General features: G+C 48.3%; 1 protein-coding gene across 7 annotated transcripts in view; it reads left to right on the forward strand.

Annotated features, from left to right (window-relative positions):
* Positions 1-24,121, forward strand: part of ARMC8 (armadillo repeat containing 8) — a 1,620,024-nt gene that overhangs the window by 1,406,362 nt on the left and 189,541 nt on the right. For all 7 annotated transcript variants that reach the window (XM_069615827.1, XM_069615825.1, XM_069615821.1 and 4 more), the window contains one exon: positions 16,794-16,889. In XM_069615827.1, the coding sequence (XP_069471928.1) occupies positions 16,794-16,889 (96 nt within the window). The remainder of the gene's footprint in view (positions 1-16,793; positions 16,890-24,121) is intronic.

The raw sequence follows: 24,121 nt of genomic DNA on the forward strand, positions 1-24,121 counted from the left end.
CACCTTCTCTTAAATCACCCTCCTGTCACTCATTCCCTATTCCTCCACTATCCCTCTCATTCACACAGCTTACACTCCCAATCACAACGCAGTACCACTTTCTTTCACCAACAAATACCTTGCCTTTTCTGTAAACTGCCTCCACACGCTTGTTAACTGTCCTTCCTCATTCTGGTCTCTTGGTCTGCTGCTCCTCCTCCTCTGACCTCACTCGAACCAACCACACCTTCATGTTACCTGTCCCTGGCTGCCGCTTCCTCCTCCTCCCGTTTGTCTTGGCCCACTGGTTCCCCGTGCTAATTTTGCCTGTTCTTCCCCCCCTGAGAGGTGCAACATACTAGGAAATACATAAAAAGGGGGCTATGCCCAACCCCTTTTCTCCCCGTGGGTTCACCTGCTTTTGTCAATGGCGTCCTGAGTTGATGATATCCATGTTCGTGTCATAGAGCCACTCAGCAGCTGAATACAGGTAAGCGGTTTGTTTTGCAAAATGTTCTAGTTTGTCAGAAAGCTGCAAGTTTCTGCCTGAGAGTCGCTCTGCAGGTACATGAGTCCTTGTTGGTGAACAGCACGCAGAGATCTGCATTGCCACTCATTAAGTTTGTTACTGCCGTGTCGAACAGTGGTTCCCTCTCTCTATGGTGCCCGTGGAGATATGCTAGCAGGAGACATCTCGCTGATGGCTCTGTTGGGCTACCTTGTCAAAGGTAATCCACCAGGACTGCTGATGCATGTCGTTCTCTACAAAGATAAGAAAGAGACTGGACAACATTTTCATCAAGGGGTATGGGGTGATCAATAGGGGTACTGTCCAAATGCATACAAGCATTTGAAGGGGGGGAAGGACATGGGGCCCTCCAAACTGCCACCTTCTCCTCTAGTATAGGACTGACACTGGCTTCCACTGTAGGCTGAGAGGTGTCCCCATCCCCTCTTGACAGGGTCAGCGTACTGACCATATCACACCAAGCACTCGCTGATAACTTAACAGAAGAGTGCAGAAAGATTACCCTATTTTTTGCCGGTGGTATATTGACATGCTGGGAAAGAATTGGCTCACAGCTCAGTGCAGGCAACCTCAGATATGCGCTTGGTCCCTGATCTAAACCAGCCCCAGGTGCACTGGTTGAAGCCCTCCAAACCCAGTCTTCATTCAGTCACCACACTCCGGTGCAGACTTTCACTGAAAAGCACACTCAGACAACAGACTATAAAAGCAATCTGTCTTAGATGCTGGGTGCAGGTTGCAGCAGGAGGAAGGGTGTGTTCAGAGAATGCTGGAAACTAGAAGGCAGTAGAAGACCGGGTGGCTGCAGGAGTGGAGGTGACTGCAGCGGTAGCAACAGAGGAGTTTAGGATAGGGCGGTGAGAGCTGAATCGGCAGGAAAAAAGGTGGTGGTAGCAAAGGATAGGATAAAATATGGAGCAGATGTGGAAGGTGATAACCGCAAAGGAAGGAGGTTGAGATGGATTTCCAAAATCAACCCTGTGGAATAGAATTTTGGAGGTCACCCTATTATGGTGAACAGGGAGACCATGAGGACTAGCCAAACCCAATCAAGATAAGGTAGCAGAGCGGCAGCGCTTAACTTCAGGGGGGCTATGAAGAGGGGACCAAGCCAACAATGAGAGCACACAGACCAGCACCAAAAATTCAAGTTAGACAGGGAAGTACACAAATATACAGTGATTTATTGGGCCTTTAAAATGCACACTAAAGACTAAAAACCACTAGTCAAATATTAACACACACCGAATACAAAACCCAGTGAAACACAGGTAAGTACTTAAATGCATGAAATTCAGTTTAGACACTTAGACTAACCACAGAATAGCTCCCCGAACAAGTAACGAATACAACCCATACATGACTTTGGGCTGTGTGCCCTCAAGTGACCATTTCCAAAGTTATACTTCACATGTAGGTTTAATAAGATATTTGGATGATGCCAGTGGTTATGATCAAAAATCCTAAAGGATATGTAAAGTACAGGTAGGCAAACTAACTCACTCTGTCACTAGGATAAGCCTGCTAAGAGGTCCTTGACCAAGTCTCCACTGACCAAAGTCAGGAAAGAGTAGTTAAGGGACAGCACTTTACGTCCATATAACTCTATGGAGAAGAGGTGGGGGAAGAAGCAGGTATGTTAACTTAGCCATCGGACTGTGATTTCTCCAGCAACCACTGCCGAGGTTCCGGAATCCATTGGGGACACAGTCTTCTGTGCTTGGTCTGGTCGAGGGACGCCCACGGATCGTGGGTGCAGAGGTCAATTTAGGCCTCAGGATTTTGTTTTTTGTCAGTCTGTGACCTTAGGCATCGGTTTCAGACACCTACCAGCTGAACACACAAAGAGAAGATGACTTTTGTGATGCAGGCAACCTCTAGGATGCCAAGAAGATTGTTTGCAATGGGAGTCACAACAGTCCGGCGGTGAACGGCATCTTCCAGGGACAAACAAAGGAGAAGGTCCTGCACGGCTTCCCTTCATGCAAGAAGGCTGAACATGCAGGCTTATTGTTGTGCAAGTTGAAGATCTTCCAAGGATGCACTTGGATCGGCAAAGGCTGCAGTGATGCAGCCCTGGGGAGAGCTGGTCAGTCCACTGGTTATTTCAGAGACACTTCCAAAGGCTCAGCAGGCAAGGATCCTGGAGCAGGGGTTGAGGCTGGTTGTTCCCACTGGTGCAGTGGTCGAAGCACCGACGAGGGTCTGGGACTTCACTGGAATTGATGCTGGTCAGTTTCAGGGGGTTGTCCTCTGTCAACGGGCTGATCGTCTTCGTAGATAACTTGGCTCCAATGGTGATCTGAAGAATCGCTGCAAGAGGAGTCCTTTTATCCAAGATGTGTACTGGAAAGCTCACCCAGGTCCAGAAATGGTAAGGATCTTCACCATTCAAACAGGCAGTGGCTACCCAATCATGGATAGCCACTGGCCACCACATCTGCCCAGCAACAGACATTTAGGGTGCTAACCACCTTTAGTATCCTTTTGCAGTAAATGCAAAAGTACACTAGTAAAACGTATAAACTATGGTTGAAAAATATCCACAGCCACCAGCTCATCCTAGGCCCATTGTAAAAGTAACGAAAGATCCATTATAGAAAAAGGTTATAAGGATATACAGTATCCTAACCACCCTTCACTTTACTAAGAAAAGCATAGACTTTCAGTACTCGGTTTTCCCATAAGAATGAGCAAAAGGACAAGGGAAGTAAAGCAGATCTTACCTAACAGACGTTAAATCTGAAGTAGAGTGGAAGGATGTGATATCTGAAGAGGAAAGGAGTGAGAAGGTGAAACTTGTAGTAGAGGGGAAGAATGGGGTGATACTAGAGGTAAGAAGGCACTAATAACAGAAGTAGAGGGGTAGTTACTGCAAGAGTGAAGAGGAAGGAGGTGGTAAGATCAGTTTCCCGCCGTGAGACAGAATCACTTGTTTACATCAGTAAAGAGTGGTATAGAGGAGATGAGGCATCAAAATATATCAAGGAGAAGGAATGACTGAGAGGAAGTTTGGGGCCTAGCCAGCCAAAATAGTCAGGTTGTGGCAGGCCAGGTGCCCCAGGCAGTCCCAGGCGGTGGGAGGAGGAACACGACAGTACAAGGGGGAGAGTATGGTCAGTATAGAGAGGAGAAAGGTATGGTCTTCCAGGTGTGGCCAAGGTGCCTAGGGGACCACCCCATCTTGCTCTGCCTGCCAGCTATGACAACTCCTCCACTGCTCTGTCCTTTTGGGAACTGGAGTAGTCCAGGGGCACGGGATCCCAGAAAGCCTGCACCTAGAGATCAAGAATAGTGGAGGGTTCAGGAACCCCATGAGCACAACCTCTCAGGAGCTCTAAGGACCGGGACTTGAACGTCAGAGTCGAGTGTCCTGGCACCCTCAGCCGACAGGAAAGGCACAAGGAGACGTCTATTTAAACTGTTTTATTCTGATTAAGTTCCCTGTTACCTTTTAATTAGATGTCCATGCATAATCCTAAGATTTGAATAAACAAAGTGGTCTTTGTGTTGTCGTTGGTCCCCATCGTCCACTACAGGACAGTCCTTTTCAAGGCTGTCTGTGGCCACCACCCATGTGACTGTTTTTTATAATTTCAGGTGAACGTTAACCCAAAAGGCAAAGGTTAGCATTTTACAAGATTTGATCTTTTCAGTTTTTTTGATAAAAAGCCGTTCTCTTTTGAAGCAGGACTGTTGCAATGTCCTGAAACCTTGGAATTGGATTTTTCCTGCTTCCTTCCTTGCACAGAAAGATATTTGCTATTTTGTGGCGCATGAGAAGAATTTCATCATAGCATCTCTTGGGCAAACGCCTTTGCATTTCCTGTAGGGACCAAGTCTATTCTGTCTGCGTGTATTTTGGGGTCCATATGAGGAACAGCTTCGAAATGCAGGCATGACGATTATAGCCATGTGAACCCTCATTTCGGCTTTTAAGGTGCAAGAGTTTAGCACTGTGGCGGTTTTTGTTGTCCTTGTGTCTGCCAGTGGCCCGCTCATATACTTGACTCATGCCCTCTACAACTGGCCTCATCTGATCCAGGTCTTACTGCAGCTCCTGTATATTTTCATTCTTGGCCACCTGAATGCTCCTTAAGGTCTATTCCTGCTTTATTTCTCCCATTGTTTTTTATGCTCTTTCGTTGAAGCCTTTAATTTGTCCCTGTGTTAATGGCCTACGACCTCTTTAAGTGTGATCACGCAAGAAAGTAGAAGTTCTTGTTTGGAGAGGGGCGGAGCCATAGCCGCTGGTACCTGATCGGTTTTGCGCTTCACCCCCTGGCCATTCGGTCCACCCCCATTTCTACCATTCTTTACATGTTTTGAGTGTGTTTATTCAGGTTACTCAGGGACATATATAAGGTGCTTTTCTCATTGTTAGGGAGAATTATCTGTTAAGGCTAATTTCCCAAACCTAGTGAGTCCCCCAGCAGCTTTGCTGGATTTTTGGGGTTTAATTTGTTCTCCTGCTAAGAGTGAGACTCTTTTTCTCCCACTCTTAGGCATGATTTGAGAATGTCCTTTAACTATGTAAAGTGTTTTATGGGCTATGGGGCCTTTTACTCCATAGGGCTTCATGTGTTTTTGGTATATGTGTTACACAGCACCCTCAGTGCAGTAACACAGGGGTGTCATAGTGACACCCAAACATAGACTCCATACCCTGGGACTGACTACTGTCTCCCAGGGCATGTAAAGTCACCATTGACTTTACTAGTCTTAAATTGTGAACAGAACCAGTACAAACTATCATATTGTGGAAGTACTGGTATGGGTAATTCGATTGCCCCTGGGTCTGTTTTCCAAGGGGGCACCGTCCAGTCCCCCCTTGTCGAGTTTCTGGCTGATGGCAGTGGTTACCACGCAAAATATTCCACCAGAATATTTTCTATGGGATTTTCCCATTCATTTTAAACGCACCACTTTTTTGGTGCAATGTTAAAGATACCGCCGGGTTATTTATTTAATATTTATTCCCCGGTTGGGTCTTTTTGCCAGGACTCGGTTTTAAAATGGCGTTTGTGTTCGCCTCTGTAACTCCAACCCAAGTCGAGCCCTTTGTTCCACTTTTGGCGGGCTTCTGCACAGAAGCCTCCAAAATTGGGGCCACTCTGTCTGGGTCTACAGGATGTGTGGGAGGGGGGGGAATAGGCACCCTGGACTGAGTTGCCTTGGCAACTCAAGTCACACTCTCGTGTGATTGGCCCAATGGTAAGCCGCCCAGCTCACCACTTAGCATGTTTGATTGACAGCTAGGCTGATGAATGGGTGTTTTGCTGCATAAAAGCACGGCTTTGTGGACTGGAACTTCAGAAGTCGCCAAAGGACCTAAAGAATCTGAAAAGGGGAGAAGCTGAGCCATCTACAACGACGACACCACCGGTGGAGCCCTGCTGTACGAATCTCACCACTTTCCCGACGACAGAGAAGATCTTCTTCCAGGAGAGTCTTCTTCCGTTTGAGCTGGTGGGACCAACCAGTTCGCCTTTTTTTCCCTTCCTGGATCGTCTCGTGGTCGAATCGCCCGTGCCAAGCACCCCGGCGGCCGGATAGCCACGCTTCACCACTACTGCGAATAAAAGGGTAGTACCTTTTAACCGGGAAACTCCGCGGCTGGTTTCTTCCCTGGCAGTGCAACGACCTCCGGCTTTCCTCCACGTCGAGATCTTCTCTTCCCCTGGACGAAGCCCCGACTTGCACCCGCTGCCAGGAACAACTGCCCCCGCTGGAGCTTTTTCACCATTTCAGGTACTGGGTCCCGCCTGGTCTCCCTTGCAACAGACTGTCCAAGGTGTCCTGTAAATCCTTGACTCTCTATCCTGGGATGACCTTGGACCCGTTAACATTACCTTTCTAACTTGATCCAACCTCTTTTTGACTTTCCTGCAAAGACTTTGAGTGCATTTCCACTGTGTGATCTTGGGCACATTCTGCCTTGCTCTCTCCAAGAGTGGGCCTGGCCTATGAACTTTTTGCTCTACAGTAGACCCTGCCTTTCTTGACTTGATGTGGTTCTTTAAAAATGTTGGTACTGTGTGATTTTCCTATTCTGCCTTTTCTCTCCCTTTTTAAACAAATTATTGGAGTGCCATCTATGGTTACACGCTCACCTCTGTTTTGCTAAATAAGTGGTGTCTTAACCTAGACTTGTCAAATAATTAATTAGGGAGGTATATATATTTCTAGTGACTGTGTTTCAACTTGCTTGACATATTAGTGTTTTTTAAATAAATAATTATATACTTCTATACCCAAGCTCTGGTCAGTGTTTGCTTGTACTACTGTATTTCTAAACCTATTGTATATACTCTATATACTGCCTAACTCTTCTTGAGAGAAGTCTGACTGCTCAGCCACAGCTACCAGGTAAATCTGGGTGGTGCAGACTGCTACCAATTGGGTTTACTGCTAACACCTTGGGAAAGAAATCTAACAGGCATTAGTACCCGGCGAGGGTGGAGGGGGTGTGGCAGCCTCTCAGCCAATGAGAAGGCTCGGAACAGGGGAATTACCAGGGGTAATCCCCCAGCTCGAAGCTTTCTCACGGCTGGAGACCACCATCTTCCCCCTTCCGTGGAATGAGTTAAGTGCTCCCCCCTCCACAGATTTCCCTTGCCATCCCCCACTTACCTTCTTTTTTTGCTCCTCATAAGGAGCAAATGCGCTGTAAACACTTTTCTCCAGCATGTCCTCTCCCTATCTCACAATATGCGACAGGCCGCCATGGAAAGGAAGAAGGGACTACGTGTAGTGTAGTCCCTTCTTTCTTTCCATGGCGGCCATTGTTTTTGTTTACTTTTTTTCCTATTTTTTGAATTGTGCCATGGAAAGGAAGAAGGGACTATGTGTAGTGTAGTCCCGTCTCCCTTTCCATGGTGGCCATTTTGTTTGATTACTTTTTTATTGTTTTGAATGGCTGCCATGGAAAGGGAAAACAGACTTTGTTTCCGCTTCCCCAGCACCCATGTTTTAAACTTTTTTTTTCTGTTCCCACATGCTGCAGCGTTTCGGAACAGGAAAAAAATGCTTTTAGTACCCCGGGCTTATGAGCTGGGGTACTAATAGCAGCTAGCCCCCTTGTAGGGGGGGCATTACCACTTCAGGTAATGCCCCGGGTCCTTTGTTAAGGCTATGGGTCCCGGGGCATTACCTGAAGTGGTAAAGCACCCCCTGCTTACGACTTACTATAATAATACTTATTGCTTAAGTATTATCGCACAACACTCTGATATAAATATATACAGTCAGCATAGGTTCAAATATATATCAGCTAACTTAATCAGCAAAGCAGGTACGTATTTTAGATGCAGTAAATGATGGAACCAGATCACAAGACAATATCCTAATTTAAGAAGTCCAAACCCTAAGATGGATGGGGCCTTGTGCCCAAAAATCACAGGAGCCACACAATGTTTCTCACCAAAATGATTTCTCTGTAGGTAGGATTCAATAGGCTTGTTTAAATGTTATTTAACAATTTTACCAGCAGTTTTACCAGCGGTAAGTAAAAGTTTTCCTCTATTACAGACACAAGGCTAATCCAGGGGCAAAATACCTGACCCAGGTTCGATGACCAAAGGTGAGTGGAGTGGAATGAGGAAACAAGGGGCTTGTTCCCAATGTTATCCTGTGGAGGACAGGGTGGGAGAGGCACACTGATGTTTACTTACCCCCGTCTCCGATTGTCCCAGATGACTTTGTGGTTCGTCTGGGGGCTCGATCTTCCGCCATTTGTTCCAGTGAGAGTTCCCGGGAGTTGCAGGTTTGAGGCTTCTTCTGTTGAATGAAAATGCACATTGCAACGCTTTTTGGAGAAGAAATGCAGAATCCACTGATGCAGAGCCCTTCAGGACACTTCATAGGTTATCGGAAGGTGAGTTCCAGTGACTGTCTCTGCACACAGGCGTCCTTCCAGTCAAAGCAGCTGCACCAGGAATGGGTTCCTGTAAAGGGGAAACTCGGGGAGAAGGCTACTGTGGTACAAGCTGGTGACCACCAAAGTTCAGGACTTCATTTTGAAACCGCAATGGTTCTGGTGAGGAAGCCCACGAGAGAGCTGGTCAGTCCACTCAGCAGTCGAGGGACACAGACGGCTCTGAAGGGCTGGATCTAGTCGGTCCCATTAATCCAATCCGAGCACCTCTCAAGGTCTTCAGAGATCAGTTATAGGAGCATGACTCTACCGGGCTGGCTACTGGAAGGGATGTTGGCCACTTCAGGAGTCCTCTTCGATCTTACAACTTACTTACCTGCTCCAGTGATGATCTAGCGAAATGCCTGCAGACATCATCTTACCCAAAATTCCAGCTGGGAGCCAATCCAAGCACAGCAATGGTGCAGATATGATATGATATGATAGGTTATTTATAACGCGCTTAATACCCAGAGGTTTCAAAGCGCGGACCGAACCTGTGGTGCTCCGTGTCGTCTTGCTTCCAAGGCGAGCACGTTGCCGCTGAGCTCTCCTCCCGAAACACCATTCAAAGAGCCAGTAATTGTCCAATCAGGGACAACTACTGGTTTCACATTTGCCCCACACCTAGATTTCCTGGGACTAGACAGTCTGTCTCTGTCTGTCTGTCGGTCTGTCTGTCTCTCTCTCTCTCTCTCTCTCTCTCTCTCTCTCTTTCTCTCTCTGTGTCTCTCTCTGTCTCCCTCTCTCTCCCTCTCTCCCCCTCTCTCCGTTTCCCAGTACTGATCGTTTTCCCATACCGATGGCCAAAACACAAGGGAAGTGAAGCTGCACATTCACTAATCACTTCACTTTAGGAACATTTTCTGTTGCATCAGGTCTGTCTTTATGATACTCTATCTGGTCCAATAAGAGCACTGTTTATCAGGGGGTGTTGCACAAAGGTGGCTTTGTACGATGATTTCAGTATCTTGATCCTCCCTTCTTTGGTTGTGTGCCTTTCGCCAAGGTGTTGATTATTGGATTTAACATTGTTCCATATTATGGTGGCCTTTTCGGTAAGTGCTTGCTCCGACATCTGCATGAAACCTGCAGTCGGAGGTTCTCAGCCCTTTAAATTTCAAAGTTTGAAAGATAGAGTACCATTGAGATACGTAATATTAACACCTATTATCAAGCGCCAAGTTAGAATTCAGTTTGTGGTCCGCACTATGTAAATTGTATGGTTAAGCTCAGATCTTTTTCCCTCACCTGCAACCGCCAATACCTCTAAAATCGAGGGTCATGATTCATTGTGTTGTGGTTTTCCACCTGGTGACCCTTCTATTGTCACAGATCATAGGAACTGTGCAGCCATGCTGGTACCAGTTTTGATGTAAACAGTGTGCACAATCTTAATCCGATTCCTACAAGGATCACCCACTCTCACCCAAACAGGTTGCTACAACCATCCTGATACAGCAAGTTGGAAATAACAGGAACTTCTTGATCACATTCTCTGCTCACCTCCACTTGTGTTGCTTGGCAAACCTCTATCTGCGAATGAGAGTTCAGTGTTTTATTCAATAATCTCTGTACGACGATATTCTGAACACCCACCCACACACTCCTTAATCGTTACATTATTTTATTACATCAATTAATTATTGAGAAATAAAAAGTGAATGTGCATTAACGATGAGGGAGCTAAGTGTACCTTGCATGCTTTTTTCTGTGTTTGGCGGAAATCCCAAAGAGATAACACAAACAGCTAGAGCGTACATGAGCAGCAGGTCTTGCCGATTGCAAACACAAACCGCTCCGGCTAAGAAGTTCCTCTCCGGGCATGTCCAGCGGGTACCTATTTCTACCTTTCTCCAGCATGGGGTCTGGCATGGATTCACATGCTCATGAATATTCCCCGTCGTCCGGCTGGGAATCCTCGGTAAAGAAAAAATCAGTTTGTTTCGTTTCTGAACTGTCTTTCTACTAGTAACCAATCACTGGTCTCTGGGTCATACTGCCGCCAGCCAATGACTGCCCTCTACCTAAGCCCCTCCTCTGGCAGCCATCTTCAGATTTTTACCGCACGTTCAAGTGTTGGGAGACCTCGTGCTATAGCTATCGAGCTTTTACTGCGTTTTGTGATTTTTCAAAGAGTTTAATCTAATTTTTTCAGTCAGTCGAGCCACAAGCTCCACCGTTTCTACTTCCGATCAACGGGGACCTCAAGGGTGATGTTTTCGTTGAGTTACACTTCTTGGAGGATTCCAGAAGACCTTGATGCCTACCCCGTGGACATGGCCCAGGACAGGGCCCAGGACAAAGGAAGCTCGATGCCCGGATCCAAGCTGTTCAGGAACTGCCCTGGATGCGGATTGCAGAATGTGTTCAAGGAGGACGAGCCTTCTAGATGCATCTACTGCATTCACGAAGACAAAACGCACGTGGAGAAGGACTGTGCGTTTTGCAAGAACATGTCGGAACGGACCATGAGGGATCGGCGGATCCGCCTCACCAACTGGCTGGAAGGGAAGAGCCCAGCGGTAGGTGAGAAAAAGAAGAGGTTCGAGTGGTCTTCTAATTCCTTTGAGGGCACCCCGGCGACGGGGGCCCAACAGAAGGCTAAGTACCGCGGGTCCACGGGCACCGGGAGCGCCGAATGGTCCGGCTCCTCGGCTGCCAGGAAGGGTGCACTTTCACCGACACCATCATCCCCGAGCCAACGCTCTGGCTCGGGGAAGAGAAAATCAGAGAACCCGGGTAAGCTTCTGGAGAAGCCCCGGTCGATCCCGACGGAAGCAGCCTTAGGGGGAGCGAGGCGGTGACCCTCCTCCCAAGGTGAAGGCCTCAAGCGCGCCAAAAGTCGTGAAGGCCTTGATTCTCCCAGCTAAGGTCTCTATCGAGGGAGTCGTGGCGGCCCTGGCGAAGCCTGTGGAGGCTCCCCCAGTGGAGGCGACCTCGGGGCCCAGAGTTTCCCTGCCACCGCAGAGAGAATCCTCTTTTCAGCCCATCAATAAGACCCCCGTGAGAACCCCAGTGGAAAAAGAGGGGGGGGGGCCGTGGCCATCACGGACACGGATACAGCCTCTGAAGAGAAGCTGGCTGAAGTTGTGAAGATCCTCAACAAGAAGTTCGAGGAGGTCCAGTCCCACGGGAGGGATCCCGACGAGGTGGACGAAGAGAGCGACGGCGGTGCCGATGAGGTTCCCGTGGATGCGGAGGATTCCACTCCCCAACCGTCGCGCCCATCGCAGCCGGTACCCGAGCCACGGGACAACTCGGGATCCATGTTAATGGCGATCCAGGCTTTATGTACGGAGATAAGGACGAGGTTGCCCTTACCCCCAACGGACGATCCAGCGGAGCTTGGCCCGTCGGGGAGCCCTCCAAGCAAGCGGAAGGAGAGCCCACCCCTAGCCTTCGCGGCCATCACAGCCTTCATCTCCTTCCCCTGATCCTAGGGAGGACACGGGTACAGAGACGGCCACGACGGATGACGATGGTGGTGATGATGGGATGGGCCTTCCATCACCACCCCCTCGGTGCTCCCCGCCTGACGAAATTGGCTCCTTTCACGCCATGATTGCAAGGGCATCCAAGCTCTTCGAGCTCTGCCCCGAGGAACAGAAGAAAGAAGGTTTCCTCTATCAATGGCGTGAGGCCAAAAGGAAGACGGTCCTCTAGGTCCCGTTACTGGACGACATCTGGGACGAGGGGCTGTTGCTCCTGAAGAACCCGTCCACGACCCCTGCCAAGAGAGACCTATACGAGAAGAAGTACCGGGTCCCGGATTCTGCCCCTCTGTGCCTTAGGGCGCAGCTGACCCTGGATTCGGTGGTCTCGGCGGCGGCCAAGAACAAGGCGGCGGGGGATACGGCTTCGACTTCAACCCCCCCCCCCCTGGACGGCGAGGGGAAGAAACTGGACGCCATGGGACGACGGATCACCTCGTCGGCGCCGACGACGATTAAAGTAGCCAACGCCCTAGCGATTGAGGCCCACTATGAAAGGGAGCTTTGGGTTAAGATCCTCTGCTGGACTTCCTCCCGGATGACAAGAGGGCGGAGGCCCTGGAGATCTTGCAGGAAGGCGAGGTGGCGTCGGACCATGCCATAACGGTGGCCACAGACATTGCTGACACCGGTTTCCATCAGTTGGGCAACGGTATTTGTCTTCGACGGTGTGGTTGGCTTAAGGCGACCGATTTCCGCCAGGACGTGCAAACCAGAGTTTTGGACATGCCCTTCGACGGGAATAACCTGTTTGGCAAGGCAGTGGATGAATCACTGTAGGCCATCAAGGCCGACACGGAGACGGCCCGGGCCTTGGGGGTTTCGCAGCAACGACAGCTTCCCTTTCGGAACTCCGTAGGCAAGCAAGGTGCCTCCAAAGGATTCGGCGGCGGCTCCTCGACGTACCGCCAGGCGGCCCGCTCCTCATCGCAGGAGGCCTACAGAGGATGTGGCAAGTCAGGAGGAGCTCGTTGTCGCCAAGGAGGTCAAGGCGGCAAGGCCGCTGCCAAGCAGGGCTGAACCAGCCGTAGCGTCGGGCCCCCACCTGCACACCCAGGTGGGAGGCCGGCTGGCGAAGTTCGTCAGCGTGTGGGAGTCCATCTCCACCGACAGTTGGGTGATGGATGCCCTGGCCCGCGGGCACACTCAAGTTTTTAAAGAAGTGCCCCCGCATTCCACCCGTGGCCAGGAAGGAAAACCCCATCCCACAACTGCTGCTGGAAGGGCGATGCTGAAGAAAGGAGCCATCGAGCTCGTCCCAAAGAGGCTTCGGGGCTCCGGAGTATACTCTCGATACTTAATCGTAAGAAAGAAGACCGGCAGTTGGCGACCCATCCTGGACCTTCGTCGTTTAAACAAGTACATTAAGGCCCAGAAGTTCCGGATGGTCACCCTCCAGCACGTGCTGGGACAGCTGGAGGAAGGCGACTTCATATCGTCGCTGGACTTGGAGGATGCCTACTTTCACATCCCCATTCTAAAAGAACACCGAAAGTTTCTCAGATTCGTAGTCCAAGGACGGCACTACCAATTCAAGGCCCTTCCCTCCGTACTGAAGTCGGCACCCAGGGTATTCACCAAGTGCCTAGCACCAGTGGTGGCGCGGCTGCACCTGCAGGGGTTCCACATCTATCCCTACCTGGACAGTTGGCTCATCCGAGCAAAGACGAGGGATCTCGCCGTCGGGCACAGAGCAAAGACCGTCCAGCTGCTCACAGATCTGAGATTCTCCATTAACTTCACCAAATCCCACCTTGGTCCGTCGCAGGTCGCACTGTTTCTGGGAGCCAAGCTCGACACAGTAGCGTGACTGGCCTCCCCGTCGGAGGAAAGGACGAAGGCCATCACAGGAAAGGTGCAGCGGCTGTTGACTATGGACGTGGCCACGGTGAGGTCCATAAAGTCCCTTCTCGGCATGATGTCCTTGTGCATCTTCCTAGTGCGCCTGTGCAGACTGCGGATGTGGCCACTGCAAGAGTACCTCGGCACCCGTTGGATGCAAGCGACGGGCAACTTGGAAGACAGGATCTCGCTCAACGAGACCTTCCGCCAAGCGATCAGGTGGTGGGGCACCCGCGCGCTTCTGGCGGCGGGTATGCACTTCAAGACCCAGGGAATGACCTGGAGACGGTGACGACAGACGCCTCCCAGGAGGGATGGGGAGCGCACACCGGAGAACTCCACGCAAGAGGCCTTTGGCTCCCAGAGGAGAGGTCTCTCCATATCAACGTACTGGAGCTCTGGGCCGTGTTCTGGGCCCTCAGGTCGTTCCTTCCATCCCTCTAGGGCAAGGTGGTGAGGATCTTCACCGACAACACCACCACGATGTTCTACATCCGGAAGCAGGGAGGTACCAGATCCCCAGCCCTATCCAAGGAGGCGCAGGATCTGTGGCACTGGGCCGTCGCCCAAAGGTTGTTTCTGGTACCCTTCCACCTAGCAGGAATAAAGAACACCATCGCCGACTCACTCAGCAGGGAGCTGCGCTCGTGCCACGAGTGGGAACTACGACAGGATCAAGTGGATCTGCTTTTCCAATGATGGGGCAATCCCCAGATCGATCTATTCGCGATGGCGACGAACACCAAGTGTCGGAGGTTCGCCAGCAGGTTTCCCCAGCCGGGGAGCATGGGCGATGCCTTCTCATTCCCCTAGGACTGCCTGTTCCTGTATGCATTCCCACCGTTGCTGCTGCGACTCATCAACCAACTCAGACGGTCCCGGTGCAGGATGATCATTGTCGCACTGGCGTGGACGAGACAGATCTGGTTCCCGGCCCTTCTGGACATGTCGGCGTCCCCCCCAGTCAAACTGCCGACAGACATGGATCTCCTCGCCAGAGAAGGAGGCGCCATCCTCCACAACGACCCGGGGTCGCAGAACTTGCAGGTCTGGTTCCTGCAGCACTAGAGCTTGGAGGGTACGATATCCCGGCGGACTGCAAGGAGGTGCTTGCAAAGGCCAGGGCGTCCTCGACTCTCAAGTGCTATGAACATAAGTGGAAGAGATTCTCTGTCTGGTGCCGTGCACAGAAGATTAATCCTCTACGGATTAAGGCCCCCCATGTGCTGCCGTACCTACTGTCGCTGGCCAAGGCAGGGCTAGCCCATGCCTCCATCAAGTTACATCTAGCGGCGATCTCCCGCTACACCAGAACTCCAGGACGATCATCTCTGTGGTCCCATCGTCTGGTGAAGGAGTTTATGAAAGGATTGTTCCGATCATTCCCGCCGGTGAAGGCTCCAGCCCCGGCGTGGGAGCTCAACGTGGTGCTGAGCAGGCTCATGGGGCCGCCATTCGAGCCTCTGCATTCGGCGCTGTTGAAGTTCCTCTCGTGGAAGACTGCGTTTCTTGTGGCCATCACCTCCGCACGAGTGGGAGAGATCCATACCCTTTCCTGTAAACCTCAATACCTGACTTTTCACGAGACGAGGGTGGTGCTAAGGACGCACCCCTTCTTTATGCCCAAGGTGCCATCGGACTTCCACCTCAACGAGCCCTTGGTGTTACCTGTTTTCTTCCCGTCGCCGGCTGAGAGGACTTTGCACTCGCTTGATGTAGCTAGAGCGCTGAAGTTCTACGTTGACCGCACGAAGAGCCTTCGGAAGACATCACAACTGTTTGTGAACTTTGGACCTGTGAACCAAGAGAAGGCCCTCTCAAAGGCTTCCATTTCCAGATGGCTCTCCGGCTGCATCATGCACTGTCACCGGTTGGCAAACCGACCGTTGCCCGGCCGTCCGAGGGCCCACTCGACCAGAGCGATCGCTGCTACCACGGCTTTCTTGTCTGGCGTACCCCTGCTGGACATCTGCAGGGCTGCTACGTGGAAGTCGACGCACACCTTCACGAGATTCTACTGCGTCGACTGGGATTCCAGGGAGGAGTCGAGGGTCGGCCAGGCAGTGCTGCGCAACTTGTTCACCTGAAGGTGGGCCTGGTGAGGAGGTAAGAGTTTCTTAATGTTGAGTTGATGAAATGCTTAATGTTGAGCCTTGCCACCTCCTGTGGTTGTGCATGTGTGTACTGCTATGTATTCTTATATTCATGAGCATGTGAATCCATGCCAGACCCCATGCTGGAGAAGAAAAAGGTTACTTACCTGTGTAACTGTTGTTCTCCAGAATGGGTCTGGCATGGATTTACATGCAAACCCTCCCTCCTACCCCGCTGCGGCTCTTCACTTGGTCCTACTGCCACTTTCCGTGCTACCAAATCTGAAGATGGCTGCCGGAGGAGGGGCTTAGGTAGAGGGCAGTCATTGGCTGGGGGCAGTAAGACCCAGAGACCAGTGATTGGTTACTAGTAGAAAGACAATTCAGAAACAAAACAGAAACTGATTTTTTCTTTACCGAGGATTCCCAGCCTGACGACGGGGAATATTCATGAGCATGTGAATCCATGCCAGACCCATGCTGGAGAACAACAGTTACAGGTAAGTAACTTGTTCCTTAGTTGTCGACAGTCAATACAGAACATCTCAAGAGGCTTCCTTTGCTGCCTATATGATTGACTTGGTTACCACTTGTCAACAAGTGCATGTACATAAAGACTTAGCCCATCTTCTCATAGTAAGCGTAAAAAACACAGAAATCTGCTCCTCATCCTCTCTATGAAGCTGCATAGGGATTTTCAAGCCAAATGTCTATGGGTGCACAATGTTTCCCATTCTCATTTTGCCTAACTCAGAATTCTTTTGCAATTATGTTTAATTTTCAAAGAAGTAATTTAATGTGATGTTCCAAACTAGTACTACTAGCATACCAAGAATAATGCGAGGTGTAAATCCCATATGATTTTGTTAATGTTTCCATAGTATTAATAAGTTCTGCCTGCAAAAAAAAACATGTTGTTTTCCATTTTGTTTCCTCTTCAGACACTATGTATACTTGCCAACATTGCAGATGGAACAACCGCAAAAGAACTCATCATGACCAATGATGACATCTTGCAGAAAATAAAGTATTATATGGTATGAAAAGGCATTTCCTTGAATGCATCTATACCTGGATTGAACAAGAAATTGATACATATTGTGCATTCCAAAATTATTTTTACTTTTCAAATATTTTGAAAGTTTCAAATGTACATGTTTACAGAGCATCTATACATGTCTGGGATGTGTTGTGGTTTGTTGTCAAGATACAATCATTCTGTTTTTCTTTTTCATTTTTCAATGTCTTTTTTCACTACCTTTCATTCCTCATAACAAAATGTTATCTGACCTTGTGAGTATCTCTGTCTCAGCACTATAGGTACATTTATTTCTATACATTGGGAATGTAATTTGCCAATTTTTCTTTCTGGCAGCCATTTTGTACACTTTGAAATTGCTTCTGAACACCTGCAATGCCATTTTTGACCTCAGAATGTGCCTATTGTTTGAAAGCCAAATTCAGAACAGCAATCATTTGTGAATCTCCAGTTCTGATTTGACTCTGCAGCTACAATTAAGTACAATTTTCTTAACATTTAGAATCGTTTATTTTCATATGAATGCATTAGTGAAACAAAATGTTGCCATTAAAAACAGCTGGTATCTTCAAAGTCACAGGACTTCCAAGAATGGGAATGAAAAAGGCAATCTGAGAATTCTCCACCATCTACTCTACCTAATAGTTATCTGACGCAGACATTTAAATGTGAGGTTCTGTACTCTTTCTAGACATAATGATGCCAGTTGTTAGCTTGGACACCAATCACACAACAGCCGATCCCACAGGAGAATAACCCACCTTTGTACTTCATGGGGCAACTATATATTACACAACCCAAAGGAAGGTACAGTAGTGAGTGTCATTTGTGTTCACCTTACCAATTTCCTAGGGGTGGTCTTAAGCAAATAATAGACCTCCCATTCACAACCAATGTATCAATAATGTTTCACAATTTTGTTACACAGATATTTCATTTTACCTACATACAAAAATAATAGCATAAAATACTAAAATTCATGCATAAAACCTGAACATCAAGTACACTATATGTACATTTACACGAAAATACACAATGAACATATATTTTTATCCAGTATCTCAATGATCTGGTAGGCACTAGCGTGGATTTACTTGTAACGCTCACCTGATTCCTGCAGAGGCGCCGGTCTTGACTGGGTGAATGCCGTATCTTCAAAGGTGATGTGTAACACACGGTTGGCTCTTTGGGCTGGACCTCTGTGCACTGTATGTCTGACTCGAAGAGTAAGATGTCTTAGGTAAGTGAACGCCAAGCTCTCCATCTGCCTCGGGGGCAGGGTGCCGTAACCAGTTTCTTCACTGGATAAGGGTGCAGGCCTCTTGACCTCAGAGGACTGCTGTCCGTCGTTAACTGCACGAACGGTAAGTTCTGGGCACTTCAAATGTCTTAACAGTCTTTTGTAATGATATCTCTTGTTTTGCAGGGTTCCGGCGATGGCGGGCTGATGAGAGTTGAGGATCGAACCCGCGTGAGGAATAGAAGCGCCTGGAAGCACGTAAGTAAGCGCTTGTAGCCTGCTTCACGATGCGCACTAACTGTCCCTTTTATCTTGCAGGTACAAGTTCGGAGCTTTAGAGAAGCTGAAGGGTGCTGGAATACCCACTGGATTCGGCGTGGGAAGGAGTAATGGCACGTGAGTAATAAAGTTGCCCAATGTCTTTAAACGCACCTTCTTTTGTCTTTCAGATGCGGGATGCAGCGCCGAAGGCCTCCGGAGCGTGCGAAGAGCTGGTAAGCTTTTGTCTTTCAGATACCGGAATGCAGTGCGAAGACCTCCGGAGCATTCGAAGAGTAGGTAAGCCTTTGTCTTTCAGATGCCGGAATGCAGCGCGAGGCGTTGGTGACAGCCGATGGACCAGGTAAGAGATGCGCTGCCACTGAAGACCGTAGTGCTAACCTGTTCTTTCTTTGTCTTTACAGGTGCTGCTGAAGACTGGATTCCAGGATGGTAAGCCTTTGTTCCCTTAGGCCCAGGATCAGAAGCAGAAGACACAATGAGCGTTCTGCTGCAGAGAATGCAGAATAACGCAAAGCAAGATTCATCCAACGGGTGTGGTTTAAATAGCCTCCTGTAGTGCTTAGGTGTCTCCTTCCACAGCCACGCCTAAGAAAAGAGTTCCTGCTTTCCAGAAGAGTTCCAGTGTTCTGAACCTAGGGAGTGGCTCCTGCCCCACCCAACAGGAAAAGTAGTCCCAAACAGAAGAGGAGCAGGGGTTCAACTGTTAGGTAAGTAAGCAGCATGGTCTGCTGCAGGTAAGTCCACCCAAGCATTATGAGCCCGGCGCTTCCAGCGCTGGGACTGGGCATCTTTATGAGCCTGGTGCCACTGGCGCCAGGACAGGGTCCAAAAGGTCCCAATTGGGACTGGCTGGCACTCGGAACCGGGGTTATGGGTCTGCTTCCAAGGGAGTCGGGCAAGTCCTGATCTTTTGGAAGCAGAGATCATGACATTACTAGACACACTTATCACACTGTGCTTCTAGGCCAACTTATACAAGTTTCTGTCCTTTTGTGACTCAAATCTGCCGGACATCATCATGTGCACTATGAATCCACTTGTGTGTATCGGACGGTGGCTGGCCGCTTTTAGCAATCCTCTATCACCCTGTTCTTGCTGAGGATTCCTACTGGGATAAAGACACATATTTTTAGAACACTATACTGGCCTTATTGTTAGCCCTCACATTTAAAGCTTTCCCCAAGGGTATATAGATATACTCAATCATAATATACCTGGGTGGTGTTGCTGTATAGACATCTTAAAACCACCTGCAACCACCTGTGTTGCTGTTTGCTGATTTCCTGGTTTGGGAAGTACCAGCCTATCTTCCTCTTGTTAACCTAAAAAGGTAAAAGAAACAAACTTTACAGTTGTCAAATTATGTCAGACCCACTTACTTTTTCATAAGGGCTCCACTCTTATCTCAACGGCTTGCTGGAGCGTTCCCTTTAATATACTACACTTTGTCTCTCAAAAGTACTTCAACGCTCAACAGTGCACCAGCACTGGCTATAAATAATAATGAGAAGGCAATAATCAGCAATGCAAGATGTACTGATGTGTTTCCAATACTGCTGACTCTGTCCTACTCCTTTAGGTACAGTAAGAAATGGCACTTAGTTGTGGAATAAGGGGAGTCCTCCTGTATCCCAAATTATGAGCTTTTAGGCTGAGTACCGTAAGTACACGGCCACCAACTCTACAACAATAAGAGATGTCAAAAATAGTATTGTGCCACATCTATTATAGTCCCAATCTCACTTCTATTCAAAGGGGAGAATATTCCAAATTATTACACTCGAATTGGACTCTCTGCAGTTATAGATACTATAAGTGTACCTGGGGGACCCTGTAAGGCATCCAAGAAATATGGGTAATCTAAGCAGCTATTGAAGGAGGCTTAACCCTACCAATATGACAAAAACACATTTGTTAACCTCTCTTACCTTGCCCCTAGTCTTCTGGTTTAATCACAGCCTTATGGCTGAAATCAAAATGGCTGCTGCGTTAAAAGCACATTGTGGCATCATCACGTTGTGTGATGGCATCACCAGTGTCCCGCTGGCATCCTGTAAAATAAACAGACCTGTTGCACCCATAAATAATGTCCAAATGTAACGTGGAAGCCGTTTCCATTGACACTAATATGGAATATTGCGGTACAGTGCTTGCATTTATTATAAATGTGAGCAGTTCCTTAAACATTGCTATCATTTAAAGAGGTTGCTATCATTTAAAGAGGTAAGCCCATGTAGGAATCGCTTACAAAAACATCTATACATATATTCCTACATGGGGGGCATAGGAAAAGAGTAACACCTCCCCAAGGGCACACATTAGTTCCCTCAGCACTTTTAACTTCCTTGCCAGTAATGGTGTACATAGAACTGTTGTGTGTGCCTCCTCCACTGTCTAATATAGGATGGGTAATTGACCAAATCAGTACATCAACCACAACAGCACAGTATTTCATTAGAACATTTATGACTGCAGAACCACCATTTTACAGTATACTTTCATCTCCAGAATCCCACATGGAAACATTTTGGCTTGGACCTATAAAGAATCACAATGGTACACTCTTAATGTTGGGAAAACATGTCTTCCAAATGTTATTAATATAGTGGACAGACCATGTGTACAATGCCACAAGGGAGTGTCCTAAAAATTCTTCTGTGCGCTTACCCACAACATGTATTATTGTCACTGAAATGTTCCTTGAGAATTCTACATGGCCCAATAATGGAACAATTTGCATAGTATGTATATCAAAACACCATAGCATAACATTTCATGACAGCAAATACAGATACAAATAAACTGCCACCATGATAACAGTTTGTCTATCCAACCTGAATCAATTGCATGTTTCTGTTGTCCTTTTTAGAATATTGCATTGTTATAACAACATCAATAAATCAACAGATCTCACAGACATTCCAATCTTTCAAGACAAAAAAGTATCTCATAGGAGGTGCGTATTCGATCACATTGAGCAATTCGATTTTCTCGTTCAGGCCTCTACTATGACTTTTAGTCATGAAATTAGATTTTTTTCCAAGTTCAACTATTTTTTATTGACATCCTCGTGGGATTTACCTCTGACTTCCATCATAATAATCCATTCAAAATTCATAAGTGTGACCTTTTTCCATAACATGTTTGACTAAAAATGCCAATTCAATTTCGTTTTTTATGCAACTCTGATGTTCTATCATGCTTGTCTTACACTTTGGGTTGGTTTTACCAATGTAAATGGACGGACCTGGACAAGTGATCAGGTAAACAACATTCTCGGTTTTACAGTGGGTATTTACTCTAAGTAGCCACTCATGTGTTAGCCCCATATCTGCAGATAGGATTTTCTTGGTCTGAGGGCACATCATAGTTTCCACAAGGATGATATCCCAACAACCTGTGGTAGACCCCACAAGGTCCTTTGTTGGGTTTCAATCCTTCTATCTGAGCCAATGTCATTTTTCATGAGAATGTTATGGATATTGGTGCTTTTTTTTAAAGCTAGTAATGAAATGTACATGTTTTTAGTCATCACATCCAGTTTATGTTGATAATCCCTTTGATTTTATACGACAGATTGCTGTAGATGGTCATTTATAGTAGTGGGCTCTCTTTCTTGTTCTTGCTGACCATAGTCTTCTGTTCCAGTAGTGCTTCTCTGTTGTTGTTAAAGGCTTGTTTTAGCTGAATATTTTACCAGTATCCGGGGATAGCCACAACACACTAGTTTATTAATTAATGTGTTGGCTCCAATTTCATAAGATTCCCTAGTGCTACTATTAAGCTTCAGGCGCAGGAACTGGCCAAAAGCTAAGTTATCTCTTGACATGGCGTGTGTGGTGGCTTCCATAATGCAATAAAGCATTTTAAGTATTAGAGAAAGCACATACGTTCCGTGAAAGCCAAGTGTGAGTCATACTAAGCAGAAAGAAGCAAGATCCCACTATTTAATACATGTGTTATTGTGTAGCTGTCTCAATACTCTTATGGCCGGTTTCAGTAAAAATGTCACAAAGGAATCTGTTGCTTTGTGTAAAGAATTCCTTGACATTCGCTCAAAGTGTCAACATCCTTGCTTAAACTTGCTGATATTTAGGTCGATTTGGACATAACTAACCAACAGAAATGAAGATACAAGATTAAAGTGTTTAACCTTATGGCTATGATTGATCTTTTTCATCTAAGAAGTTGTCTGATCATTCGCTTGACAACTTCACTCTTGAGGACATTTTAAACCTTAGTGCAGTTCTTCATGGGCCACAAGAGCACTCCAGAACCCTCACCCCACTGGTGTTTGCACTACACTTGCATACTTTGGGCCATATTCTCTAAAAGCAGCGCAAACAAAAGCGCAGAGAATGCAGTTGTTTCTTTGGCGCTGTGTTAAAAAATGGTCAGGTATCGGCCACCAGGGGGCTGCACTGATGGAGTCTGCCTCTGTGTGAGCTCCGAACCAAGTGGTCCCAAAAAGTGGCCTGAGCCCCCACTGGATGACTCCCACCTTGGTGAAAGTGGAGCGCAGCCGACCCAGAACTTATCCCCCACAAAGTGGTAAAAAAAATGAAAATCGGAAAAGGAATAGTGCAGAACCAAGGCACTGAACCCTGGCGCTCAGTGAAGACGGCCTGGAGAACCACGAGTGAAAGTAAGAGCAGCCCGTGAACTGCAAGGGTTGGAGGAGGAGCGACCACGCAAGCCTGTTCAGGGAGATCGAGCACCTGCTTCTGGTTCCCCTCGGATGCGGATAACGAAGGTGAGCAGCCCCAGTGTCCACCCCGACCCAAACTGTTTGCCCGGTGGACTCATAAGGCATCGCTACACGACACGTCCGGAGGCTGTGGCGCAGCACACGCCTTGTTGGGACGGCAGCGCTTAGCTGGTGGATGCCCCCTTCCGTGGAGACGACTAGAGACGCAAGGACACCTTCATCAGATACAGCCTCAATCCAGAACGCTCACGAAGACACCTGCGTTCTCCGCCGGGGACCGGGCCTCTGGCGGTCTGTGTCCTGGCGATCCTCAGCGGGCCACAGTGTGCATCTGGAGACCCACTGCAGATCCGACATTGCTGGTAATCCTGATCCTTCCATCCACTACGGCCATGTCTCCCTGACTCAGGGATGCCAGCTGCACCAACCCTGATCCCAGTGCCCTGAATAAACCGAAGGCGGCCCGAGACCCAGGAGACACTGAGACCCCCGATTCCACTCCGGAGTGGGACGCCGCACCGCGCCCTGGAGAGGTGCAAGCCGCCTCGGTCTTAACAGATACCGGCCCCACTGTAGGCGCGGACCGTCAGAAGCTCCACCCTTGCCGGCAGACGGTTCTGTGTACTCCCTAATGCCGGCACTTGGTAACTGGAGAAGTGCATTTCGAAGTGTCTGTGATGAGACCAAACACTCCCCGCACCCAACAAACCCGAAACAACAACAGAGCCCAATTGGTCTCACACGCCCATTAGTGGAGCCGGGGGCACTGACAACAGCAGGGTGGGCACTGTCTCGCTAGGATCTCCTGAACAAATGAGGCCAGAAAGCTAAAACTCTGCATGTAAATAGCGAGAGTGGATCGACAGGTCCTGCTCACCCAGACACTCACTGCCTCACATCAGCATATGAGATTCACAGCTGATCCCAGACGAGGGACCAACTAGCCTAAATATTGCCACCACAGTGTGAGAACTTGCTGATTTATTCTCCCCTCCACGCC

The sequence above is a fragment of the Ambystoma mexicanum genome, chromosome 9 (genome assembly GCF_040938575.1).
Source record: "Ambystoma mexicanum isolate Mex_15411 chromosome 9, UKY_AmexF1_1, whole genome shotgun sequence".
NCBI lineage: Eukaryota > Metazoa > Chordata > Amphibia > Caudata > Ambystomatidae > Ambystoma > Ambystoma mexicanum.